This window comes from Camelus ferus, chromosome 3 (genome assembly GCF_009834535.1).
Source record: "Camelus ferus isolate YT-003-E chromosome 3, BCGSAC_Cfer_1.0, whole genome shotgun sequence".
Classification (NCBI taxonomy): Eukaryota; Metazoa; Chordata; class Mammalia; order Artiodactyla; family Camelidae; genus Camelus; species Camelus ferus.
In genome coordinates, this window is record NC_045698.1 from 35,167,097 (window position 1) to 35,192,481 (window position 25,385).

The following is a 25,385-nucleotide window of genomic DNA, read 5'->3' on the forward strand; positions in this document are numbered from 1 at the left end:
CCTGACCTGTGACAGTGGAGATATTTGCTCTGTCTATGGAAGGGCTGCTATGAAGATACAGTAGGAAATAAAATTTTAAAGGATAGAAGTGCTTATGAAATCCTATGTATATATTTGTGTGATGCTTGATACATTAAACAAAGAGCTTTCAAGTAAATCATGAATATACTGTTATTTACAATATTATACAAGTAGCCAAAAACAAATGTAAATCAGCCAGCTGTGTAACCTCCAGCAATCTCAGAAAATGTGGCGTGATGTTCTGGGTGGCTGAGTTAGCTTTAAGGTTGTTGATTTTAAGAGAAGTGTCACTTATCTGTCCTTAGAAACATTTAGTTACAGCCGTCGGCAGAGGCAAACAGACCCAGACTCAGGAAGAGCTACGGAGAAGAGCTGACCTCCAGGGAGATAGGAAGTGGGCATCCTTTCATTCATGCATTGAGCAGATATTTGTGGGTTGCCTGCCATGTCTGTTTTGTTAATTGCTGTATTCTCAGTCCCTGAAACAAACTTGCTGCCCCGAAAAATTGACATCCTAATAGGGAGAGACAATGAATATATAGACGTGTATATATTAGGCAGTAAGTGTATGAAGAAAAGTAGCACTGGATGATGGAAGGGAGATGGGAGAAAAGGAGATGGTATTTGTCAGGATAATTAAAGTCAGCTGCCTCAACAAATGAACCATGCAATCTCACTGGCTTATCCAACAAAGATTTCTTCTTTCACAAAATCCAGATGGGGTCGGGGACTCAGGGATGCGTTCTCCCTCCATCTTACTTCCAGGGTCTCCAAGGCAGGAGGAGAAAGGAGGGATGTGGAAGCCACAATGATTCTGGAATGAAGTGAAGGTGCAGCATGGACGATCTCTGCAGGAAAAGGATTCCAGACAGAGAAAACAGCAGAGACAAAAACCAGAGGCTAGTTCTGGTTTCTGGTCTACCACACAGGAGCTTGGAAGTCAACACTCTATTCTGACAGCAAGTAAAAAGCTGAATAAAGTGGAAAATCAACAACTCTTCTTAGATCTGAAAGAGAGGCAAGGTCACAGGGCAAGCCCCCCAAAGTGTAGAGACTCACAGGAGATTACAGAGAATCACAACTCTCCTGAGTAGAAACCTCTGCCAGAGACAGTGCAGGGTGCGAAAACCTGAACCGCATGTAACTCATGAAAGGCTGGAGGCTCAGTGTGGATGATGCCGAGAGTTAAAAATTCCAGGGAGACCCAGTCATTAGGGGGTCCCACACCTCTGTGAGTTTTACCTATTGCATTTCTCCCAGGTTCTCACAGTGAACATTGGAGAAATATTCTGGCAGGGGAAAAGGAACCATTTTGAAACATGTCAGAGAAGTCTGTTCTTAACAAGGCCTGCCCTCAGGAGAAACTATTTAACCTGAGCCTAACTTGCTTGGACTTGTACAGAGTCCAGCTGACCTGGGGGAAGGGGAATACCCAAGCCCAGCCCCCTCTAGCTGTCCAGTCCCACCTAAGAGAAGCACATGTAAAGTTTACAATCCATGGGACAAGTTCACTTAAAGACTGAGATATAATCGTAGGACTATAAAATGTTTCCCAGCCCCTGCACCTCCCCATACATGACTAAAGGCCTAATTCCAGCAGTTCCTCTTACCCAGTCCATCATAGCTGGAAACTATGATAAGGCACACTAAAAGGCAAAAAACATAGTTGGAAGAGAGAACAAACATCAGAACCACATTCATACATGGCCAGGATGTTGAAATGATCAGATCAGGAATTTAAAACAACTATGATTAATATGCTAAGGGCTCTAAGGGATGAAAGAAACAGCATGCAAGAACAGACGGGCAGCGTATGCAGAAAGGTGGAAATTCTAAGAAAGAACTAAAAGAAATTCTAGAAATCAAAAAGACTAACAGAAATGAAGAGTGCCTTTGATGGACTTACGGTAGCTTGCACATGACTGAGGAAAGAATCTTTGAACTTAAAGATATCTCAGTAGAAAATGCCAAAACTGAAAAGCAAACAGGAAAAAGAAAAAAAAGACTGGGAAAAAAAAAAAAAAAAACCAAACAAAATATTCCAGAATTGTGAGACAACTACAAAGGTATCACATACATTTAATAGGAATATGAAAAGGAAAACAGAGAAGGCAACAGGAGAAATATTTGAAACAGTAATGACTGAACATTTCCTTAAATTAATGTCAGATAACAAACCACAGATCCAGGAAGTTCAGAGGACATCAAGCAGGATGAATGCCAAAAAAACTATACCCAGGAATAACTTTTGAAAAACTACAGAAAATCAGACATAAAGAACAAATTCTGAAAAAAGCCAGAAGAAGAAAATAACTTACCTGTAGGGGAGCAATGATAAGAATTATACCTCACTTCTCAGAAACAAGGCAAGCAAGAAGACAGTGAAGTCAAAATATTTCAAAAAGAGTTGAGAGAAAAAAACACCAACCGAAAATTTTGTACCCTGAAAAATAAAGACTTTCTCAGACAAATAAAAATGGGGAGAATTTGTTGCCACTTGCCTTGCAAGAAATGTTAAATTCTTTAGAGAGAAGAAAAATGACCCAAGTCAGAAATTAAGAAGTATATAAAGAAAGGAAGAGCACTGAAGAAGGAACAAGTGAAGGTAAGATTAAAAGTTTTATTTTTCTTATTTTTAATTGATCTAACAGTTTGTTCAAAATAATAACAGCAGCATTCTCAACAATGTAAGTTCACATATGTATATATATTCATACATACATATATGTGCTTGTGTATGCTGAGATATATATATATATTCACACTTATGTATGCTGATATATGTGAAATGGATGACAGCAATGACACAAGGGACAGGAAGGAGGGAGAAATTAGTGTTATTTTGTTATTATAAGGTACTCACAGTACCTGTGAAACAATATAATGTTATTTGAAAGTAGACTTAACTAATTATAAATGAATATTGCAAACTCTAAGGCAACCACCACAAGACAAGTATAATTAATATGCTAAGAAGTGAGAGAAAGTGGAATCATAAAACAATCAATTAAAACCACAAAAGGCAGAAAAATTGTGGAAGACAAAATTGGAGACAAAGAGCAGGGGCAATAAATAGAAAACAGTAACAAATATGGTTGATACCATAATCCAACTCTATCAATAATCCCTTTGAATGTCAATGGTCTAAACATATCAGTTAAAAGAGATTGTCAGAGTGGATCAAAAAACAAGACCCAACTATATGTTGCCTACAAGAAATTCACTTGAAATATAAAGACATATAGATTAAAAGTTGATAGATGGAGAATGATATACTATGCTTACACTAATCAAAAGAAAGTAGGAGTAGCCATATTAATTTCAAACAGAGCAGATTTCAGAGTAAGGAAAGTTATCAGGGATAAAGAAGGATATTAGAAAGAGAACCCTTGTGCACTGTTGGTGGGATTGCGAATTGGTGCAGCCACTATGGAAAACAGTTCAGAGTGTCCTCAAAAAATTAAAACTAGAACTACCATATGATCCATCAGTTTCACTACTGGAAATATATTCAAAGGTAGGTAATGAAAACACTAACTTGAAAACATATCTGCACCTCCATGTTCACAGCATCACTGTTTATAATTGCCACTACATGGAAACAACCTAAGTGTCCACTGACAGATGCATACTTAAAGAAGCTGTGGTGTATATACATATATTCATTATATATATATATAAAACAGAATATTATTTAGCCATTAAAAATGAGGAAATCCTAACACTTGTGGCAACATGGATGGACCTTGAAGGCATTATGCCAAGTGAAATAAGTCAGAAAGAGAGAGATAAAAATTATATGATCTCACATATGTGGAATCTAAAAACAAAACAAAACAAAAAACCAAAAAACCCAAACTAAAACCCAAACATGGAAAGAGGATCAGATCAGACTTAAAGTTACCAGAGGCAGAGGAGAGGAGATGGGAGAATTGGAGGAAGGTGGTCAAAAGGTACAAACTTCCAGTTATAAGATAAATAAGTACTAGGGATGTAATGTACAATATGATAACTATAGCTAATATTGCTGTATGATATATAGAAAAGTTAATAAGTAAATCCTAAGAATTCCCATAACAAGGAGAAAGTGTTTCCTTTAATCTTGTTTCTTATCTTTTTATTGTATGTATGAGAAGATGGATATTAGCTGAACCTATTACGGTAATCATTTTACAATATATGTAAATCAAACCGTCATGCTGTATGCCTTAAACTTATACAGTGATGTTTATCAATTATTTCTCAATAGAGCTGGGAAAAAAGTTTTAAAAAAGACATTATGTCATGATGAAGGGGTCAATTCTCCAAGAAAACATAATAATCCTTAACATATATGTGTAAATAGCAGGGCATCAAAATACATATGGCAAAAACTGAAAGAACTACAAGGAGAAATAGATGAATTCATTATTATAGCTGGCGATTTCAAGACTTCTCTATTAGAAATGAACAGAAAGTCAATAAGGATGTAGTTGAACTCAACAAAACCATCAATTAACTGTATACTATAGATGTGTATAGACTATATCTAACAATAGAAGAATACACATTTTTCTCCAGCTCACATAAGACAAATCACCAAAATTGACCACATTCTGGATCATAAAGCCACACTTACATATAAAAGAATAGAAATCATAAAATGTCTATTCACATACCATAATGGAACTAAACTAGAAATGAGTACCAGTAAAATAGCTGGGAAAATCTCAAATATGTGGAGATTAAAAAACACACTTCTAAATAAGATATGGACCAATAAAAAAATCTCAAGAGAAATTAAATATTTTGGACGAAATGAAAATGAAAAGACAGCTTATCAAAATGTGGGATGTGGGATGCCATGAAAGCAGTGGTTAAAGTGAAGTTTATAGCAGTGAATGCCTATATTACAAAAAAAGAAAAATCTAAACTCAATTATCTAAGCTTCCATCTTAGGAAACTAGAAACAAGAGCAAATTAAATACAAAGTAAGCAGAAGAAGAGAAATAATAAAAATTAGAGCAGGAATCAGTGAAATTGAAAACAGAAAAGCAACAGAAAAAAGTCAATGAAATCTAAAGCTCATTCTTTGAAAAGATCAATAAAATCAATAAATCAGGCTATGAAAAAAAGAGGACAAATTACTAACATCAGAAATGAAAGAGGGGATATAACCATGGACATTAAAAGGATAATAAAAGTATGCTATGAACAACTCTATACCTACAAAGGTGATATTAAGTGAAGTGGACCAATTCCTTGAAAGGCACAATATGCCAGACTCAACAAGAATAAATAGACAATTTGAATAGGCGTATATCTATTAAAGAAATTGAATCAACAGTGAATAACTTTCCAAAACAAATATCATTAGGCCTGGATGGCTTCACTGGTGAATTCTACCAAGCGTTTAAGGAAGAAATTATACCACTGCCCTACAATCTCTTTCAGAAGATAGAAGCAGAGGGAATATTTCCTAACTAGTCCTGTGAAGCCAGCATTACCCTAATACCAAAACCAGACAAAGACATACCAAGAAAACACCAATATCTTTCATGAAAATAAATACAAAAGTCCTCAACAAAATATTAGCCAATCAAATGCAACAATGCATCATAAAAATCATAAAATTGTACACCACTACCACTTGGGATTACCCAGGTATGCCAGGTTGGTTCAACATTAGAAAATCAATTAGTAATCTGTCACAACAGTCTAAAGAAGAAAAACTATATAATCCTTTCACTCCACTACTTGACATTTACCCAAAGAAGCTGATAACTTATAGCCACAGAAAACCCTGTACAGGGATGTTTATAGCAGCTCTATTCATAACTGGCAAAAGCCGGAAGCAACCAAGATGTCCTTCGGTAGGTGAGTGGATAAACTGTGGCATATCCAGGCAATGAAATATTATTGAGTACTAAAAAGAAATGAGCTATCAAGCTATGAAAATACATGGCAGACACTTAAATTCATATTACTGAATGAGAGAAGCCAACCTGAAAAGGCTACATACAGACTGTATTCTTTCGACTCTATGACATCCTGGAAAAGGCAAAACTATGGAGACAGTAAAGAGATCAGTGTTTGCCAAGGGGCAGGGGGGAGGGAGGGATTAACAGGCAGAGCAGACAAGTTTATGGCAGTGAAATTACTCTGTATGATCATATAATGGTAGATACATGTCATTATACATTTGTCCAAATTCATAGAACGTGCAACACCAAGAGTGAATCCTAACATAAACTATGGACTTTGGGTGATAATGATGTGTCAGTGTAGGTTCATCAGCTGTAACAAATGTACCACTCTGGTGGGGGCTGTTGACAGTGGGGGAGGCTATGCGTGTACGGTGGGAGGAAGTATATGGAAAATCTCTGTACATTCTGCTCAGTTTTGCTATAAACCTAATACTGCTCTAAAAAAACAAAGTCTACTAAAAAAAAAAAAAAAAAAAAAAACCCAAGGCACAAATGTGCTTGTCTTGTTCCAGAAATAGCAAAGAAACCACTGTGGTTTCTCGCTATTGGAAGAGAGGAATGGAAAGAGAGGCAGAGGCCTGGACACCTAAGGCCTCTCAGACTAAGGGGAGAAGTGAAAATACAGTTGTTTCGAGCCATTTAGTGTTCCCTAATGGCTTGTTTTCACAAAAGCATAGTGAAATAGAAATAGTTGATGGTTATAATGAGGAGTCTGTAAACTGAATTATGAATAATACACTCCATTTTCTAGAGAAATCTTGAAAAAATGTATCACTGTATTTACTTCCCTGAGTGAATAGTTATGTTTCTAATACTTGAACATATTTTCTAGATATCAAAGACTCTTAAGGAGTAGGGTCTTTCCTGCCACTAGGATGCCATAGCACCAGGCACCATGTCTCCATCCTTCATTAAGCCTGAGCACTTGCTTGTGCACTGGTGCTGCTAATAACCTACGACACCCAACAGGTCCTCAGCCACTGCTCTACAGAGCATCCCAACCTGTCTGTAAATGCCTTCCCCTCAAAATCATGGAATTTTCTCAACTGAAATAGATTTTCTGTCTCCCTATTTCAAAGCCTGAAGCATTGCGAGATTCATGCTACTTTAACTCGTGCTAGGTTAACTCTTTAACCTAAAAAGTAACTACCCGATGAACAGTATGAGTAAAACTAAATGTATTTATCTTAAATATTCTAGGTTAGATTTTCAGGAGTTAATAAGTAAAATAAATTATATTCTAGATGTTTCATAAATGTTGACTTCATGTTTCTGACCACATAAATTGGTGACACTGAAATTCAATGACCTCTGTTGCATACTGTGAGAATGGTCTTAAACCAAAATTTTCAGCTAAAAATGGTGTAATTCAGAATTTGCTTACTGAATTGAATTAACGTTCTGCATTAAGGATAAACACTGTGGGAATAATTCTGGTATACTGGGTTGGTGGTTTTGTGCAGGACGCTTAGAATACCACAGCTCTTACAATAATTGTATACTCTTCTGGCTTGTTTCCCAGATTTGCTTGAAAAGGGTCAGAGGACAGGATGAAATTAATGACATGTGAATGCTAACACCCAATTAGAGTTGTCTTCAAAGGAGTAATTAGGCTAGACTTAGTAAGAGGGGATTCTGAGAAGAAAAAGCTTTAGGCATAATATACACCAAAGGAAAAGAAGAAGTGAAACAAGGCAACTCTAGGAGATTGGAGTTGATTAATATTTCAGGAAGTGATTTTTTTTATCATCTTATCTTTAAAATAATATAAATATGGTGAGACAGAGATGAATGGAGAGGGATGGTCACCAATCTCAGACTAGGAGCAAGGGTGTGAACACTGGGACCCTTCCTGGGGCATATACCCTGGGATTGTGATTTTAGGATCCCTACTCCCTTTATGAAGGAGACGGGTTTTGCTTTCCAAAACAACAAAAACAGCACCAACAGCGGCAGTAAACACTTGAACTGTGCTCACCATGTGTATAGTGCCTGCCACCTATTAATCTGTTTCATTTCTCCATCTGTAAATAGGGTTTATATTATTATTACATCTCCACAACAACCCCTAGAGTGCAATAAGCGACTTGCTTAAGGTCATACAGGTAGGTATGATCAGAAGGCAGATTGAACCCGGAAGCCTAGCGCGGAATGCTGAGCCCTCATTCACTGCACTATATGTGTCTTAGGGAGGGGAAGGGACACACACAAAATGCTAGCTCTTTCTGCACTTATCTTAGTGTCAATTCTCCAGTGCCTCCCTTCCCACACCCTGAGCCTCTTAATTTGCCCAACACAGCACCTTCCTTACTTTGCCCTGCCATTCTCTTCCCCTTCGGACCCAAAGGCTCCAGTAGGTAGAAGATGAAAAGCAACTGCTCCGTCAGGTATAGGGCTTTCTTCTTAGCACAATCGCTAATACTCATTGAAAATCCTTGATTAGACGCACGGGTTTAGGAGTATTCACTGAACGCTCAGAGTGGGAACGTTTATCAGGAATGCAAATACTTCCTAGCATACGTTTTTTAACTTAAAAGCGTAAAAAATTCTCAGACAACTCACTTCTGAATAGGAACCTTCACCCGCAGCTCTCACCCCGGCGCCTCATTGCACGGCACTGGCCACGAGGAGGCAGTGGCGGTCATGGAGTCGCACCCAGCGACTGCGCGGGGCTCGGCCATCGCTTGCTCTCGCCTGGCGCGCCGCTCTCGGCCGTGGATTAGCGCAGCTGGGGACGTGGGAAGCCGCGGGCCCCGCCCCCAGCCGGCGGATGCGGCGGCCCAGCGCGGCAGTCGGCGCTGCAAGCGGAGCGGCGAAGAGGGTGCGACCGGCGAGCAGGGGCCCAGGAGTACTCGCCGCCTTCCGGGCTCCCCTCCGCGCTCCAGGGCGCGGGCACCACTGCGGGCCCCTCGGGCGGGCGCCGGGCTCGGGGCTCCAGGAGTCTGGGGCCGCCCGCCGGGGCGCCGGGACCATGGCTCTGCGCGCCCGGGCTCTGTACGACTTCAGATCGGAGAACCCGGGCGAGATCTCTCTGCGGGAGCACGAGGTGCTGAGCCTGTGCAGTGAGCAGGACATCGAGGGCTGGCTCGAGGGGGTCAACAGTCGCGGGGACCGCGGCCTCTTCCCGGCCTCGTACGTTCAGGTGATCCGCGCCCCCGAGCCCGGGCCGGCGGGCGACGGCGGCCCGGGAGCCTCGGGCGCTCCGGCCCGCTACGCCAACGTGCCCCCCGGAGGCTTCGAGCCCCTGCCCGCCGCGCCGCCCGCCTCCTTCAAGCCGCCGCCCGATGCCTTCCAGCCACTGCTGCAGCCGCAGCAGGCGCCGCCGCCGAGCACCTTCCATCCGCCAGGCGCGGGCTTCCCGTACGGCGGGGGCGCCCTGCAGCCGTCGCCGCAGCAGCTCTACGGCGGCGGCTACCAGGCCAGCCAGGGCAGCGACGATGACTGGGACGACGAGTGGGACGACAGCTCCACGGTGGCTGACGAGCCGGGTGCGCTGGGCAGCGGCACGTACCCGGACCTCGACGGCTCGTCGTCTGGGGGCGTCGGCGCGGCGGGCCGCTACCGCCTGTCCACACGCTCCGACCTGTCGCTAGGCTCCCGTGGCGGCTCAGTACCTCCGCAGCACCACCCGTCTGGGGCCAAGAGCTCGGCCACCGTGAGCCGTAACCTCAACCGCTTTTCCACCTTCGTCAAATCGGGCGGAGAGGCCTTCGTGCTCGGCGAGGCATCGGGCTTCGTGAAGGATGGAGACAAGCTGTGCGTGGTGCTGGGGCCCTACGGCCCTGAGTGGCAGGAGAACCCCTACCCTTTCCAGTGCACCATTGACGACCCCACCAAGCAGACCAAGTTCAAGGGCATGAAGAGCTACATTTCCTACAAGCTGGTGCCCACGCACACGCAGGTGCCGGTGCACCGGCGCTATAAACACTTCGACTGGTTGTACGCGCGCCTGGCTGAGAAGTTCCCGGTCATCTCGGTACCCCACCTGCCCGAGAAGCAGGCCACGGGCCGCTTCGAGGAGGACTTCATCTCCAAGCGCAGAAAAGGGCTGATCTGGTGGATGAACCACATGGCCAGCCACCCTGTGCTGGCGCAGTGCGACGTCTTCCAGCACTTCCTAACGTGCCCCAGCAGCACGGACGAGAAGGCCTGGAAACAGGGCAAGAGGAAGGCCGAGAAGGATGAGATGGTTGGCGCCAACTTCTTCCTGACCCTGAGCACGCCCCCAGCTGCCGCCCTTGACCTGCAGGAAGTGGAGAGCAAGATCGACGGCTTCAAGTGCTTCACCAAGAAGATGGACGACAGTGCGCTGCAGCTCAACCACACGGCCAACGAGTTTGCGCGCAAGCAGGTTACGGGCTTCAAGAAGGAATATCAGAAGGTGGGCCAGTCCTTCCGTGGCCTCAGCCAGGCCTTTGAGCTGGACCAACAGGCCTTCTCGGCTGGCCTGAACCAGGCCATCGCCTTCACCGGAGATGCCTATGACGCCATCGGCGAGCTCTTCGCCGAGCAGCCCAGGCAGGACCTGGACCCAGTCATGGACCTTTTAGCACTGTATCAGGGGCACCTGGCCAACTTCCCTGACATCATCCACGTTCAGAAAGGTAAATCCTGTCCTTCAGAGCAGATGGTGTGAAATGTGTTGTTCAGGCGAAAGGGTGACTTTGACGGAAATACCATTGTCTGTTTCAGACTAATATCCTACTGGTTGGGAAGCTAGCAGGGATGTGGATAGTTAGGTGTGCCCCCAGCATCGCTTGGATTGTGGGCAGGTCGCTTCCTCTGTAAAGTATTTCCAGGAAGTGAGTGCTCTTCAGAGCAGGTTCTGAGAGTACTTTTGATGGCAGTGCTGTCATTTTAGAGTTGAAATAGTTAGGTAATGAGCTTCTGGAGTTTGTAATCTTACGTCTAGGGTAGAATTAGAAGGGGACCCAAGCCGTGTTAGGCATCTGAACACTGCAGTGTCACTTAGCCATGGGCTTCTGGAAGCATGGAAATAGTGGGGAAGACTGGATATCTGCAGATAAAGCTAAGTCCAGCTTCCCCCCCCCCCCCATACCGTACCTCTCAGTTCTTACAGTGGTAGAGGAATTAGGGTCAGTTCTCTGAGTATTAGCGGGGGCAGCTTAGGAATCTCCTGCACAGGCTTCTTTCTTGCCGTCTTTCTGAAATGAGATAAAAGACTTAATTACAGAAAGTTTTCAGAAATTGAGTTTCTTTCAGCCCAGTCAGTTTGAGTTTGGAGTCTATTGACCGATTGAAATTAATATTATTTAGGAAAATGATGTAAGGAGGCTGCATAGAAACTACAGAATCTGTGTTGTGTCAGAGAGCAGCGTTTGTGGAATCCCAGTGAGTTAGCTGCCCAGCTGTCAGCTTGTTTTAGTAGTAGCGTTACTGTCCCTGACTTTCGTTAAAGCACTGAAATTTGCAGATTGTTTTCTTATAATATAAATTAGAATAGTAACGCCATAGTAACGTTACTTAGTAACCTTCATTCTGATAGAATGCCTCCAGTGAGAGAATGGGCAGGGGCTGGAGTTAGGGAAGTTTCGCAGCCTTGCCTGCGAAAGCTTTCTGTTCAGTGTTGGGGAGGGGGAAGAGGGAGTCACCTAATCTGCCTTGGTCAGGTGGTGGAAACCTGCTTGGGCCATTAGGTCTGGCCTTTGGCAATGGGGTGCTCACTGCCCTTCTAGATGGGAGAGTCCCATTATGAACAGTCCTGATCTTTGACATGTTATTCCTGGTATTGAACTGAAATTGGCCTCTTTTGATTCTCTTTCTGTTCCCTGGAACCACACAAAATAAGTCTCTTCCTCATCAACATGTCAGCCCTTCAGACCTTTGGAGACAGCAGCTCCCTACCCCTCTGCTGCTCTCCTTCCCCTTCCAAGTGTGTGACAGTCTTCTGACTCACCAAAGGGGGCTCCTTCAGACACTCTGAATGTGGCATTGCCCCTGCTAAAACGCTTCACCCCAGACACCTGCAGTACTAGTTTTAGTAGAGAGTGGTAACTGTCTTAGCAGTTTGCATTTTGGAAGTGCAGCGTAAGATTGAATTAGCTATCTGGGCAGCCTTATTGCTGTCAGCCTACATTGAAACTGCATCTATATTCCCTGTGTCCTTTTTTTTTTTTTTTTTTTGCGAAAATTGCTATGAATCCTTGACGTTTTGGCTGGTGCTGGTGGGACTGGCTCTTTGAGCCTTTAATGCAGGACCTTACATTTAAATTTCATTGTGTTACATCAGTGTGGACCCAGGCTGACTGCCTTTTTACATGTTGCTGTGAGCTTTTGCAAATGGTTAGTAAATGGTTGAAAGGGCGGAGCCAGGTACAGACTCCTGCAGACACACACAGGTGACTGGCTATTACAGGGTGGTATCAGTTCATTCACTGGTTTTACTGTCATCAGACCACACATTCAGCTTTGAAATTATTTATTAGAAAAGGTGTGGGATTTGCTTGATGATCTGTTTTGAGTTTACAGCAGTAGTCTCTGTAGCCTATTAAACCATGTACATAGTTCATTTTTTTAACCCTAGAACTCGAATGGCCTCCTATTGGGATTTGAGAAACTTCCCTCATTAAAGCCAATGCTATTTTATGTTGTTTAAACGATACAAGGGCACTTAACATAATCTTTAGGAACTTCAGAAAAAACACCAGTTGATATTCAACGTAGTTTGTTTCTGCTGTAGCCTTGGTGTGTAACGTACAGGGAGCTTGTGTCCCTAGATGACATGTCTTTAGGACGTACTCCTATTTAAAGCTATAGTGTCTAACACATAAGGCATTTGTTTACAACCAGCGTTTATCAAGGATGCTTGTGTTGGCCATTTTTAGGAATACAGGTGAGCTTTAGCCAGGCTAAAGCTTTTTGAGCACGTTCTAGATGTTCAAAACTTATGGTTGTAAAGAGCAGCTCGACCTACCCCCCACCCCCCGCCAAACTATACGGTTGCTGTTGGAATGAATCTTTCTTACTCTGAGCATTTGAGGATTTTGTTTACAGGTTGTTTTTTCCTCCAAAGTCTCAAAGCGTAATCATATCAGAGGCCTTACTGTGACTTGAGAAGAGAACCCCCCCCCCAAAAAAGATAAAAAAGATAGTGAAATTTTAAATTTAAAGCAATTTAAATAGCCTTTTGTTGTGTTTGGTCCGAAGTTTATATTTCACCTTGGAGAACTTTAAGAATTCAAAATGGTTATTTCAACTCTTAAGTTTTCATTGTTTACAGTAAGAGAAATGCAGTTTCACCATGTCTGCATTTTACATGTTCTAAATCGTATATTAAGAGACCCACATTCAGTTGAGACAGAAATGATTAGAAAGTGCTTTTTAATTACTAAAGCAGTTAAGAAGGGGAGTTAATTAGTTTTTTTTTCCCCTCCCTTAATTCCTGGGGAAAAGGACAAAAAACATTAGGCTCCTCTGAGCCTTTTCTTAGCCAGGAGAATGCTGTTACCAGCCAGCTTGCTTAGCGTCTGGCTCTGTGCTGTTGGATGCTGGGTCTGTAAGCCACATGTGACTATTTAAATTTAAATTAGTTAAAATTAAATAAAAGTCTTTTAAAATTTAGTTTCTTTAGTCACACTAGCTTAGCTGTATTTCGTGTGCATTATAGCCAGCAGCTACCATATTTGACAACAGAAGTAGGGAACATTTCCATCACCACTGAAGGTTCTATTGGACAGGGCTGTGTTGGGCTGTTGGCCATAGTTTAGCTGTCAATCTTGTCATCAGTTTCTCCAGCAAACTGATGATCTTTTCACATGCTTTCTGGATAGTTTTCTTTTTTCCCAGTCATCTCACGGCATCCCCTCTTCATATAGGCTTAATGATAAAAACTAGGAGGGGAAATAGGTCCTGCTAGATCCCTCTTTCCCCAACTTACCAGGCGCTCAACCAATGAGTAACACTTCTGTAGTCTGAAGACGTCCATCTGCTTTGCAGTCCCATTCAGTAAATACTACTGGTTTTAGGACGGACATCTGAGGCTGGTGAGGAATCAGCTCCAGAATGAGGGTGAAAACCCAAATGCTCTCATGTGGTTGAGTGGCGTTTTTCTGACTGTACTTAGTACTGGAACCATCGCTTAACTTAATAGTTTCAGTATAAGTACTTTCTGCAAAAGTGAATAGAGCCATGTGTTTCCTTTAACAAAAAGAGAATGCTAGAATTCTGATTTTTTTTTTCATCAACCAATGGAGTTTTAGATAAACAGACCTATTTCAGTTAGTGGAGTTGAGTGAACGAAGAAGGCAGTTTGCTGTAGCCTGAAGTACAGAAGATGGAATTCACAATCTTTTAAAATTTTCTTCCTATTTTACTTTGTCATCACAGGAGTCCCTTAAATTCTTTGTTCATGGGCAGCTCATTGATCCCTGACTAGCCAGCCTGCCCAGATCTGCCAGTGATGATGAGCTTTGTAACCCTGTGGTCTTGATTTTCTTTCCTTGAAATGGCAGTCTTCTATCCTCTCCCTCTTCACGCCTTTATGATGTCGACCTGTGAGTGCGGGGTGGTACATAGAATATATTTCACCATCAGTCACTTAGCATATTCAGCTGTCTGTTTCCATAGATATGATTAATCTGTAATATTTAATAAAGCTTACTCTGGATGCTAGTGAATTGTGGTCGTTTAAAAGCTTTAGGCTTATCTCTCGGGGAATATTGTGAAAGGGAGAGACCGTAACGTTAGATGGTGAGCAATGTTGGTCTCATCTTTGTTTATGAATATGGACTAGATAGCCAGAGGGAGTCACTTAAAGGAAAACTGTATTCCAGAGAAAAGGTAAAATCATGTAAAAGTGATTGGTTGGTAAAATGTAGTCTGAGTGGGTAAAGTGGGGATGCAGAACCAGACAAATGAGCAGGCGATCCTGTTTTGTGTACTTGTAAATTAAACGTGCAGGCTCTCCCTCTCTGTCCTCTGTAAATGTTCCAGATGGATCCTTCTTTTCAACAGAAACAGCGCCTGGACCTCAGAATGGTAAACCAGGAGCGGGTCAGTCAGTCTTGTGGGATAGAGTTTCACCACATGGAGGGTCAGTCTGGTGTCCCCCCGACAGTAATTAAAGATAGCCGAGTCCCGGCAGGGCACACGAGGTAAGGCTGGGCCACTGTGAGCCTGTCCCTCTCTGCTCCCTGTTCTCCTGTGGCTAAAAATAGCCCTGAGAGGGTGGTGCCAGAATACAGAGAAGAGGTCTAATAAGCGGGCTGTTTACAAACTCATCCTTATTTTGAAATCTCTGGGCTAGAAACCGAGGTCATTCATCTTTTTTGCTTTAGGCCCATCTTAATTGGACCCATTTCTCCTCTCCCCTGCTTCCACCCCAACTCCTTTTCAAGGAGACTTCAGTTCTAGCCTTAATCTTTGGTCCCATCTCCCAGTCTGTATTTTCTTAGTGAAAACAAGGTTATCTTTCAGGCTTTTGATGTAGATGACTGAATTCCTTGGTTGAAATGTCAGTGTGACTGGCTGCTGACAGTCTTGGTCATGACCCAGGTGGGGACACTGCTCACGTCACCCTGTCATTGGTTTTCCAGACTTTTTTGATCCATGAAGCCCTCAGTCACACCAGAAAGCCCGGTCTGTTAGGCTAATCACCACAGAACCCACAGGAGGCAGGGACCCGCATTCCCACTCACGGTCTTCTGAGGATTCTTGGACTCAGTTGAACTTCCCTCTTTATTCAGAAGCATCACCTGCATGGGCTCCTGTCTGGTCATCTTTGGGTTTCCAAACACTGTGTGGAATCCAGACAACCGAGAAGTTCTGTTCCCTTACAAACGCAACACTTCCCTTAAACTATGTTCCTTCTCTTCAGGCTGAAGAAAAATCTGCTGTATTGTCTCTCAAGGTATTTTAAAACCAAAGTTCAATACCAGGTTGGATTTAATTTGCCATCTATTTATGATTCTCTCTCACACACACAAATAGCATGGTAATGCTTAGCTCTCTTTAGAGAGACTGTACGCAGAAGACCTGTCCTGTTTGTCATCCCACACCGATAGAGCACAGACTAGACTTATGTCTGCAGTAGGGACAGACAGGACTCAGATCCTCACTGAGTTTTCTGACTAGTGGAGGAGAAGCTGTGTGCCAGGTTGCTGAGAGCCCCCTGGCTGCACAGGGGAGAATGGGCTGGCCTGAGCCTGACAGGGAGCTCAGTTACCTCCAGCCCCATGGGCAATCTCATCGCTGTGGGCCTGGCATCTGGACGACCAGTGCGCTAATGTGAGGGGAGCTTTGGGCAAGCTATTTTAACCTTTCTCAGCCTCAGTTTTCTCATTAACAAAGTGGGAACACTTCCTCGTGAGGTCATCAAGTTATTAAATGTTACGGTTCTTAGTAGCTACTCCCTCAATACTTGATTTTGAAAAGTAAAAAGGTACTTTTAAAATGGGAGGCCTTTCCTTTAAAAGACCATCCCAGTGATCTTGTCATCCCACCTGGTGGCCTAATACTGCCAGAATTGCAGGCAAAGGTATAAAACCCCATGGAGTCATCGGTATAGCAGTGAGTATTGTATTGTAATGTGGCTGTCCTATACTGCACACCTGAAGAAGTGGTAACAGAGGAGTAAGTGTCGGTGTCATTGGAGTCCCCGGTTGTTGCAGTTCACATTAAGGAGTCTCTGTAAATTCTCCTGTCAGCCTCTCCCCTCCTCCACATTGCTTGTGTCCTTGCACAAAGCTCTGCTGTTTTTGAGCTTCAGTTCCCTCATCTGTAAATATGAGGTTCGTGATTTTCTAGGTATCTTTTTATTGGTGGACTTGTTAAAAATAGCATCATTCCTGCACTGAAAATAAAATACCTCTTAAGTATACAGTGAACATTTACATGTTATTTCAGGCTGGTTTCAGTATTGTTCTATCTTCTTATGTGACTACATAATCTGGGAGTGTGAAAATCTTTTATCAGTTGACCTGAAAGAAAATACATGCACTTTTATTTCAGTTCAGCAAACGTGTATCGAGGGCTTGCCCCGCCAGGTGCTGCACATGTACAAGTGATGACTGCCTGGCCTCCTGTCTGGGTGAGAGTGCCCAGAGGTTCCAAAGCCAAGGCTGTGGGGCCACTGGAGCCACTTTCCTGGCTGTAATTAACAGGGCCACCAAAGAGAGAAAGTCTGATGGGCTTTTTTCCCTCCAGCAAACTGAACTTCACTTTGAGTTCTAAATGCTGTCTCCTCTCCAGAAGTAGAAACAGTCTTGAATTGTTGATCTTGTGTTTGTAGCTTGGTTATACTTTAGTATGAGTGAGTTTTAGTCCACATGTCCTTTTACACTTTTTTTAGAACTTTGTATCTCTCACTGTGATTTGACTTTTATGATAAAGAAATTTTGTGTTATTTAGCAGATAAGGAGACAGTGGTTATAGGGAGGAGAGCTAAAATCATTAGATTTATTCATAGGATCCTCTGAAAGATAAACCTGATTTTATTCAACAAGTATGTAAGTACCCGTCATGGATTGGGCACTGTTAAAGATGCTAAGGTTGCATCAGTAGTCAAAAAAGATCACCACCCTTGTGGGGTTTACATTCTAGCATGGTGGAGACGAAATGAAAAACACACAGTAAGTAATTATAATGTATGTTGGCATACGGTATGCTTTAGTGGAAGAAATAAAAGTGGAGCAGGACAAGTGGGCATGGGAGGCAGGGGGCAGAATGAGGTTTGTATTAAAAAGGATGATCATTGAGGCCTCTGAAGTGAGATTTAAGCAGATGCCTGGAGCAGGTGAGGGAGTTAGCCAAACAGGTATCAGGGGGAGAGCTTTTGAAGGCCGAGGATACAGCTAGAGCAAAGGCACTGGGATGGGTACATCAGGACTTGAGTCTAATCATTTTAGATTAACAGGTTCCTGCATTTTGTCTGCATCTCCCCCACCCAGCACAGGCAGACACAGTCAAGCCTCAGATCAAGTTCCCTTCCTTAGATTATCCCACTTGGGGCACTTGGGTCCCGGTCCTTTTCCAAGTCATCATTGCTGAATAGAATGCTAACTGGGGTGCCAGAGATTAATACATTGCTCAGTTAGGGTGTGGGGGTCATGTTTTTATGTTCCTCTAGTATGAAGTTCCACTGTTATGTACATGCAGAGTAAGTGCTTAATGAACGCTTGTTGAATTAATGAAGTGGGCATTCAGTAAGTACTTCTTGGTTGATTTTGAAATAGATTTCTTTGTGATTTATAGAATGTTTTTGTTTTTCTATATTTAAGATGATGGATAACACGGTTTAAAAGTGGGCAGGAAATAAAGATAGGATCTGGATATGTTTTATGGGTATGTTTTCTGGGTCACTAACGTGAGTGGCTTAAAGTCTTAGACATGTGGATCTACGAAGTGACTTTCCAGAATTCATTGGGGAGAGGTGAGGAAGTTTGAAAATGCTTTATTTTTGAAATGTCAGCAAAGTTAATATTATATACCTCATGATTTCACTTTATATAGATTCTGGGTGTTTAAGCTTGTATAGCATACATTTCTTTTCCCCTTTGGTAAGCTTTTGTTATAATAATTTTATTGGGGTCCCTTTTGCTTAACTGAAAGCATATGATTCAGAGAGTGCGATCACCTTGCTGAACAACTTGTATGCACAATGCATTGAGCGTGGGTGTTGAGCAGGAGGTACCTGCCCTCAGGGAAGGTTCGGTTCTGTGAGGGAGGGAGCATGTGTGCACAGACAACTGAAATAGGCGGTGGACCTAATTTAGTCCCTAGATACTAAGAGTGTGTGGGAGTCCAGAGGATGGAGAGTCGTCAGTTGTGTTAGAGGCTGGGGTGGTAGCACTGGTTTCCCCTTTGAAAGATGGTCATATTTTGACTTATGGAGGAATGCGGGTGGAAAGTGCATGGTTGGTCTTGGGACTACTTTAGGATAGGTTTGCTAAGGTGTATAAAAGCTGAGGCGCTGCATGCCCAGGGCTCAAGTCAGCAAGGGAGCCTGACAGGTGAGTTAGCTGTCACCACACAGTGTAACACATACAGTCATGGGCACGTGCTGTGGTGTGAAGTAGGACAGAGGAGGCCTGGTTAACTATGGGGAGTGGGTGGGAGAGTTCAGGAGTGGCTTCTCCCAGTCTCAGCCTAAGCAGAGTTTTGAGAAGCCATTGGAAGTTTGCCTGGTAGGCAGAGTGGGGAAGGGCATTCGGGGCAGATGGAACCATATGTACAGAAATCAGGGACTAACTCCTGGCTGCCTGTTACAGTCAGCCTTGGAGTGGTTGCAGCTGTACAGGGGCCTCAACCTGGATCTGTTGAATCTGAGTGTCAGGGATGTGCGGCCTAGACATTGGTGTTCTTAGAAAACTCCTTGCGTGATTTTAATGTGCTGCTGGAGATGATCACGGAAGATGAAACAGGTATTGATGTGGTCAGGCCTGCCCTTGAGATGGACAGGTCCTGGTGACAGGTGTGAAGGGTGGCTCAGGGTGGGGCATGGTGGGAAGTTCTTGCATTGATTCAGGCAGGACTGGGTGAAATCCTCAACTGAGGCAGTGTCTGTCAGGGTGGGGAGGAGGAGGCAGAAGGGGCTGTTTGCTGACAGGAGTGGGATATGGAACAGGGAGGAGTCTGAAATGACCCGTAGGCTAGAGCCTGTGGAGCTACCAGCAGCGATGCTTGGATATGGGGCCGGGGTCTGCCAACTACAGGCTGCGGGCCAGACCTACCCAGGCGTCTGCTTCTTTATGGCAAAGAATTCTGTTTAATGGTTATATAAGCCTTGATTTTGCCTCCACCTGCAAAGCATTAAATATTTACTATCTGACTCTAAAAGAAAGTGTTTGCTGACCTTTGACTTGGAGGTCAGGCAGGTTAGGGAGCTGGCGCGTGTGCAGTCATAGCTGTTGCTGCCTGCCGTCTGGGAGTGCTGACTGCGTGAGCAGCAACATTCTGGGCAGTCAGTCCGTTGAGTCCATCCCCACTCAGGAGTGGGTGTGACAGCGCAGGGCTGTGAGCCTGGACTACAGCCACACGGGGCTAAGTCCCCACCAGCAGTTTCTCCCAGCCTCGGTTTCCTTGTGCGTAACATGGCCTAACCATTTTAAGTTAAGCAGATGTCTTTAAGCATTCATTATTAGCTATCCTATTAGTTTCCTAGGACTGCTGTAACAAATTACCACAAACTAGGTGGCATAAAAGAAGTAGAAATTCTCTCACCGTTTTGGAGTCTAGAAGTCCAAAATGAAGGACATGTCTGCAAGGCCACGCCCCTTCCAAAGGGTCTAGGGGAGGATCCTTCCACGCCGCTTCCAGCCTCTGATTGTGGCCGGCAGTCCTTGCTGTTCTTGGGCTGTAGATGCATCACACCAGTCTTTGCTCCATCTTCACCTGGTGTTTGCCCTGTATGTCTGTCTCTTTGTCTCCTTTTAAGTATACTAATCACGTTGGATTTAGGGCCCATCCTAATCCAGTGTGACTCACCTAAACTACTTACATGTGCAAAGGCCCTGTTTCCAAAGAAAGTCACAAGTTCCAAGTGCATGTGAATTTGGAGACGGGTGGGCATACTGTTCAACCCACGATAGCTATTAACTCCCCCACTGGGTACCTGTGAACACTGAAGCTTCCGGAAATAAAGTGATTTCCACGCTCACACAGCTAATAAGGAGACCCAGGAATTGAGTTCATTTTTTTTGCCTTGACCTGAGACCAGTACTCTTTCTGCTACAAGAAGTAGTATGTGTGCTGCTAGAAAATTGAGTTTTATTCTACAGTCAGCCAACAGCTGTTAAAGGTTTGAAACTGAAGAGCGACGTCTGAATCATGAGAGTAGCAGACATATTTTGAGGACTTTCTGTGCTCCAGACACAGTGCTTCATGTTTTCTATGCGTTATATCCACGTAAATCTTTTGGGAGATTTTGAGGTAAATTCTCATGATCCTCCCTTTGCAGGTAGGAGGTGAGCCCCAGAAACCTAACTGTGAGCTCTTAGAGGTGTCCCTCACCCCAGGAAGCTGCTCTTGTTGGCTGAGTGCAGATGTGCAGAGGCTGTCAGAGGAGACTGGGCTCGAGGGTGGCTTTGGGAAGAGCAGGTGAACTGGAGACACTTGGCAGGCAGAGGGGTAGACTGGGTGAGGGGTGGCTTTCCCAAGGCATCTAGAGTTCCCTTTGAAGTTTTAAGATTGGATGACAGAAAGTATTGATGCCAGGAATTGAAATAGGCAGGTTAAGACAAGGAGGATTAGAGGGAAAGAGAAGGAATGGGGCTGAAGGGAGTCTTGGAACTCCTATTTTCTGGGCCTTTTATTATCTTTAGTTATATTGAGATTTATGATTTTCACAAAAGCCACCTATTGCTTGTGATAAGACATCTTTAAATACTAATAAATGTCAATGTGTTTTATGAGTTGTACTTCATGTGTATTTTAAAATAATACATTTCTAGGTGCTCTATTGTGTCTTTAGTTGGTTATTTATGACTAGTTCGGGAAGTCAGATGTGGCCAAAGCGAAGACTCATAGCCAGTGGAAACCTGGTCTCTGCCAGTGTGAGGAAGCAGGAAAACCCCAGGGTCAAGAGTGTTCTTAAGTTTGAAACAGCTGATTTAGGAATTGTCCCCAAAGCTTAGTGATCATAAAGTGATGCAAAGTGCTGGTTGTAAAGGTCACAGCCACCAGCACTGAGGAGAGTGATGAGTGCCTTGCTGCTCACCACGTGATGCCACCATAGCCCAGGTAGCAGTTTGTGACACCAGGGTGTACCATTATAATTCTGTTTTTTAAAAGTAACTTGGGGAGGGGGGCATTAATTAGGTTTATTTATTTAATGGAGATACTGGGGACTGACCCCAGGACCTCATGCATGCTAAGCACACACTCTGCCACTGAGCTCTACCCTCCCCCTTTATCATTACAATTCTGAAGTTAAAAACTAGACATCACTTAGGAATAATACTTGAAAGCAGGAAATAGATTATTTGAAAATATTCTTCCAACTGTAGTACTAACTTCAACTTTCAGAAGCGTTCGTGGTAATCAGGAATCCTGGCTTTGGGCATGTAGCTCACGTCTCCTTGGTTTCTCTTCTGAAGGACCACCTCACTCTCTACCTGACCCGCGTAGAGGGGCCTGTGAGATTTATCTTAGCTTGGGCCTCCCTTTATCTTCCCAGAGAAAATAAAAAAAGAAACTAAGATTTTACCTTTGGTTAAAGGTATTTTCCAGAGTTCACGTTTCTCTTAGGTCCAAATATGTTTTGTTGTATGTCAAAGGTCAATGAAATCCAGAGTGCTGGCAGCTTGCAGACATATCTCATGCCACTTTATTTGTACAGACTGATATTCATGCACGTGTGGAAACAAAAGAATTAGGAAGTTAGGAACTGTGAACTGTAGACCTCAGCTGCCAACAGTATTCTCTGAATTTAAACCATTACATGGACTCTATTTTACAACATCAGTTGTTTTTTCAGGTTTTATTGTGTTCATGATTATTAAGGATAGTTTTTCTACCTTATTTTATTATGATTCTGTGGGTATAAAATCTTTAAGGAAAAAAATGATAACATGCTTTTCTTTTCCTATCCTCAAATTTTAAAGTCTTTATATTTGCTTGGCCATAGATAAATTAACATTTTCACCATCATATCCAGACTCTTCTGAAATAAAAACACACAAAGTTTACAGAATTCTCTTGAATCTATTACTTTAGTATCTTTATCATGTATTTAATATTAAGTACAAGCTGAAACACAAGAACCTTTATTATATATAAAATTTCCTGGCAATGAACAGCTTGTTTTACCAAATAAACCACAAGAGATACAGTCATGTGGTTTCTTTCTTTATTTTTGCAACAAAGTGAGCTATATGAATATATGTACATAGTGAGTAAAAGTAATCAAATGTATTAAGATGTTGTAAACTCAAGTGAATGCTTTCATTCATACTAAATGTCATTCTGCCCTTACACTTTTGGTGATTGCCAAAAGGAGCTATACGGGTTGCTTAATTAGAATATAATAAGGCTTTTTACCTAGAACAAACTACTTCTTATGCTACCTTCAGGACCAAACCAAGCTTCAAAGCCTGAATTCTTTAAGTGATTAACTTTTTCATTATGAAGCAACCAGGTTTTTTGTTGTTATTGGGTGGTTTAGGGTTGTTTTTTTTTTTTTTTTTTTTTTTTTTGCAATTTACTATCCTTGTTCTGACTTTTTCCCTCCTTTGAAAATGACTCAAAAGATCTCTTTGTGAATTGAAAATGAATTTTAAATTAATTATATCTTTGAATTTTGATAGTTCTTGGCTTTAGGGACATTTAATCCCTTCAAAAAGTTGCTTTCACTGAACTTGAGTTCAGTAGTACTGTTTGTGCCATCCAGAGTTGATTAATGCAGTCCCAATCTGGAGCCCACTTAGTATGACTAGATGCCAGAATAGAATTTTGAGGGCCTAGAGGCGGTTTATGTGTTGCTTATCCCTGAGATGAGGCTTCTGGAGGGCTTGGCGTGGTGCACTGTGTCCTGGGGCTGGTACATGGGGCTTGGAGATCTCAGGGTTGAGGCAGCCCCAGTCAGGCAGGTACAGGGAACTGCGTGGGCTGGGAAGTTGGGTGGACCCAGGTTCATGTGCAGCTGACACCTTTAATAAAGTTATGAACCTTGCCTAAGCCTCCTGTCCACCTCTGGAAATGAATTGCTTTTCTTTGGAGGTTAAAGAGAAGAAAACGAGGCATGCAGGATGTAGACCACAGCTTTGCATAGAGCAGGTGCTCACCTGGGACTGTTGCCTGGATGGATGACCATCCTACCTCTCTCTGTTACATGGATGTTGGCCTGTAGTTTTTGAGATGTTTTATTTTTTTAAAAAAAAATCAAAAAGTAAATATTGGAGCAGAGAGGGGAGGGAGGAATCAACAAATGAGTGGTTGGAGACCAAAGGGAGAAAAGAAAGGGGAGGGGAAGGAGTTAGGGGGGTGGTAGCAGGGACCCAGAGGGTGTGGGTACCAGTGATGAGAGGATGAGCGTGAAATAGGCCACGTTGACCAAATTAGCATTTTCTTTCGACATTTTACATGTGCAAGGGAATGAAGAAAAACAGGTCTAGTAGAGTCTTGGGCAACTTCTGTGCAGCTGTCTCTGTGCCATTCAGCCTGTCTCCTGTCTGTCCCTCACACCAGAGCTTTGGTTTTCTGGGGCAGGGCCCTGGGAAGACAGAAGATCTAGTTAATGTTTTTGGCACATTTATGATTTCAAAATTAAATAAAGTGCTTGCTTTTTTTTTTTTTTTTTTTTTTTAAGGGAGAAAATGTAGCCTTTGGATCCCTGTTGCTTAGTGACTGGGCCTTTTGTATAACTGGGTCTGAGGAGTGACAGAGAGAGCCTACTGAGAAGAGATTTGGTTGAGGAAAGGAAGGCAAAGTTCAGGTGCAGAAACTGGTGGGTTGGGAGCCTCGGAGCAGCCAGCAAGCACAGGGGCCCTGAGGAGGTGGGAGAGAGGGGCTTAACAAAGGAACCTGAAAGGAGGCCAGACAACTTCTTCAGCTGCATTTAGGGCCCTGCTTGGTGAAAATGCCTGAGGCACTTCCGTGGGGGTGGGGGTGGGGGTGGGGAGTTGTGTGTTCATTTGTTTGTTTTGCCCCCTGCCTCATTTTGTTGGGTTAGAAGTTGCCAAGAAAGTGATTTCTCTCTGTAAATCAGAAGGAAATGATATAGAAGAGTTTAGGGTAATGTGACTGCATTTGCTGGTGTGCTTTAGTTTAGTTCACAGCGGGTTTTTAATGTGTGCTGATTGACTCCATGACACCAGAGCGTCATTGCTGTCATTTTAGAAAAACCAAAATGGAACTGAAATTCTTCCTGAACAGTTTTATTGATGGCAAGCTGTGTAAGTAATGTGATGCTTTCAAAAAGAACGCTGACTTCGTGGATTGTAATTAATCTATAAAATGAGTTTGTTTGAGTTTGAGCCCTTCAAGGTTATAACATTAATGAACCTTGTCATGTGATTGAATTCTTTATGTTTAATTATTTTGTGTTCGTCCCAAACATGCATGATATCATTCCTCTAAAATTGAGTGCATGTGGATTGTGAACTGGGATGCTCCTTCCAGCCTGAGCAGTCTTTTAAAACTCTGCAAGGTGGCTCACTTTGATAAGATACCAAGTAAATGGTGGGAGAGGGGTAGGAGTGAAATTGGGATATGAGTTCTTCTGGGTTTAATGACTGGGAAGGGGGCAAAGTGTCTTTCTTTGGGCCTGGGCAATTGCAGTAACGATAAAAACGAACCTGTTAGGAATTTTGCATGTACAGTCAGCTAAAAATGCCAAAGGAGCCCAGGAGATTTTGTTAAAAACAGGTCCTAAAGCAGAGTTGAAACACTGGTTTAGTTCTCCTTTTACCTCTCCAGACGTGGAAAGAGAAGAACCCTTTTTAA

The 25,385-nt window shown here is 43.1% G+C and overlaps 1 protein-coding gene and 1 long non-coding RNA gene across 4 annotated transcripts in view; one reads left to right on the forward strand and one right to left on the reverse strand.

The window, feature by feature from the left end:
- The window catches only part of LOC116661012, a 134,742-nt gene that overhangs the window by 104,688 nt on the left and 4,669 nt on the right, over window positions 1-25,385 (reverse strand). Inside the window, exons 3-5 of the long non-coding RNA XR_004316780.1 lie at window positions 22,150-22,282; window positions 14,217-14,498; window positions 11,052-11,152 (exon numbers count right to left, since the gene is read on the reverse strand). This is a non-coding gene — a long non-coding RNA (uncharacterized LOC116661012). The remainder of the gene's footprint in view (window positions 1-11,051; window positions 11,153-14,216; window positions 14,499-22,149; window positions 22,283-25,385) is intronic.
- SNX18 (sorting nexin 18) overlaps window positions 8,733-25,385 on the forward strand; it is a 233,651-nt gene continuing 216,998 nt past the window's right edge. Inside the window, exons 1-2 of one of the 3 annotated variants that reach the window (XM_032472152.1) lie at window positions 8,736-10,591; window positions 14,961-17,128. In XM_032472152.1, coding sequence (XP_032328043.1) covers window positions 8,758-10,591; window positions 14,961-15,070 — 1,944 coding nt within the window. In that variant the 5' untranslated portion in view covers window positions 8,736-8,757 and the 3' untranslated portion in view covers window positions 15,071-17,128. Of the gene's footprint in view, window positions 10,592-14,960; window positions 17,129-25,385 lie in introns of those variants that run through there. The other 2 variants (XM_032472145.1, XM_006185924.3) reach the window with 2 other exon arrangements.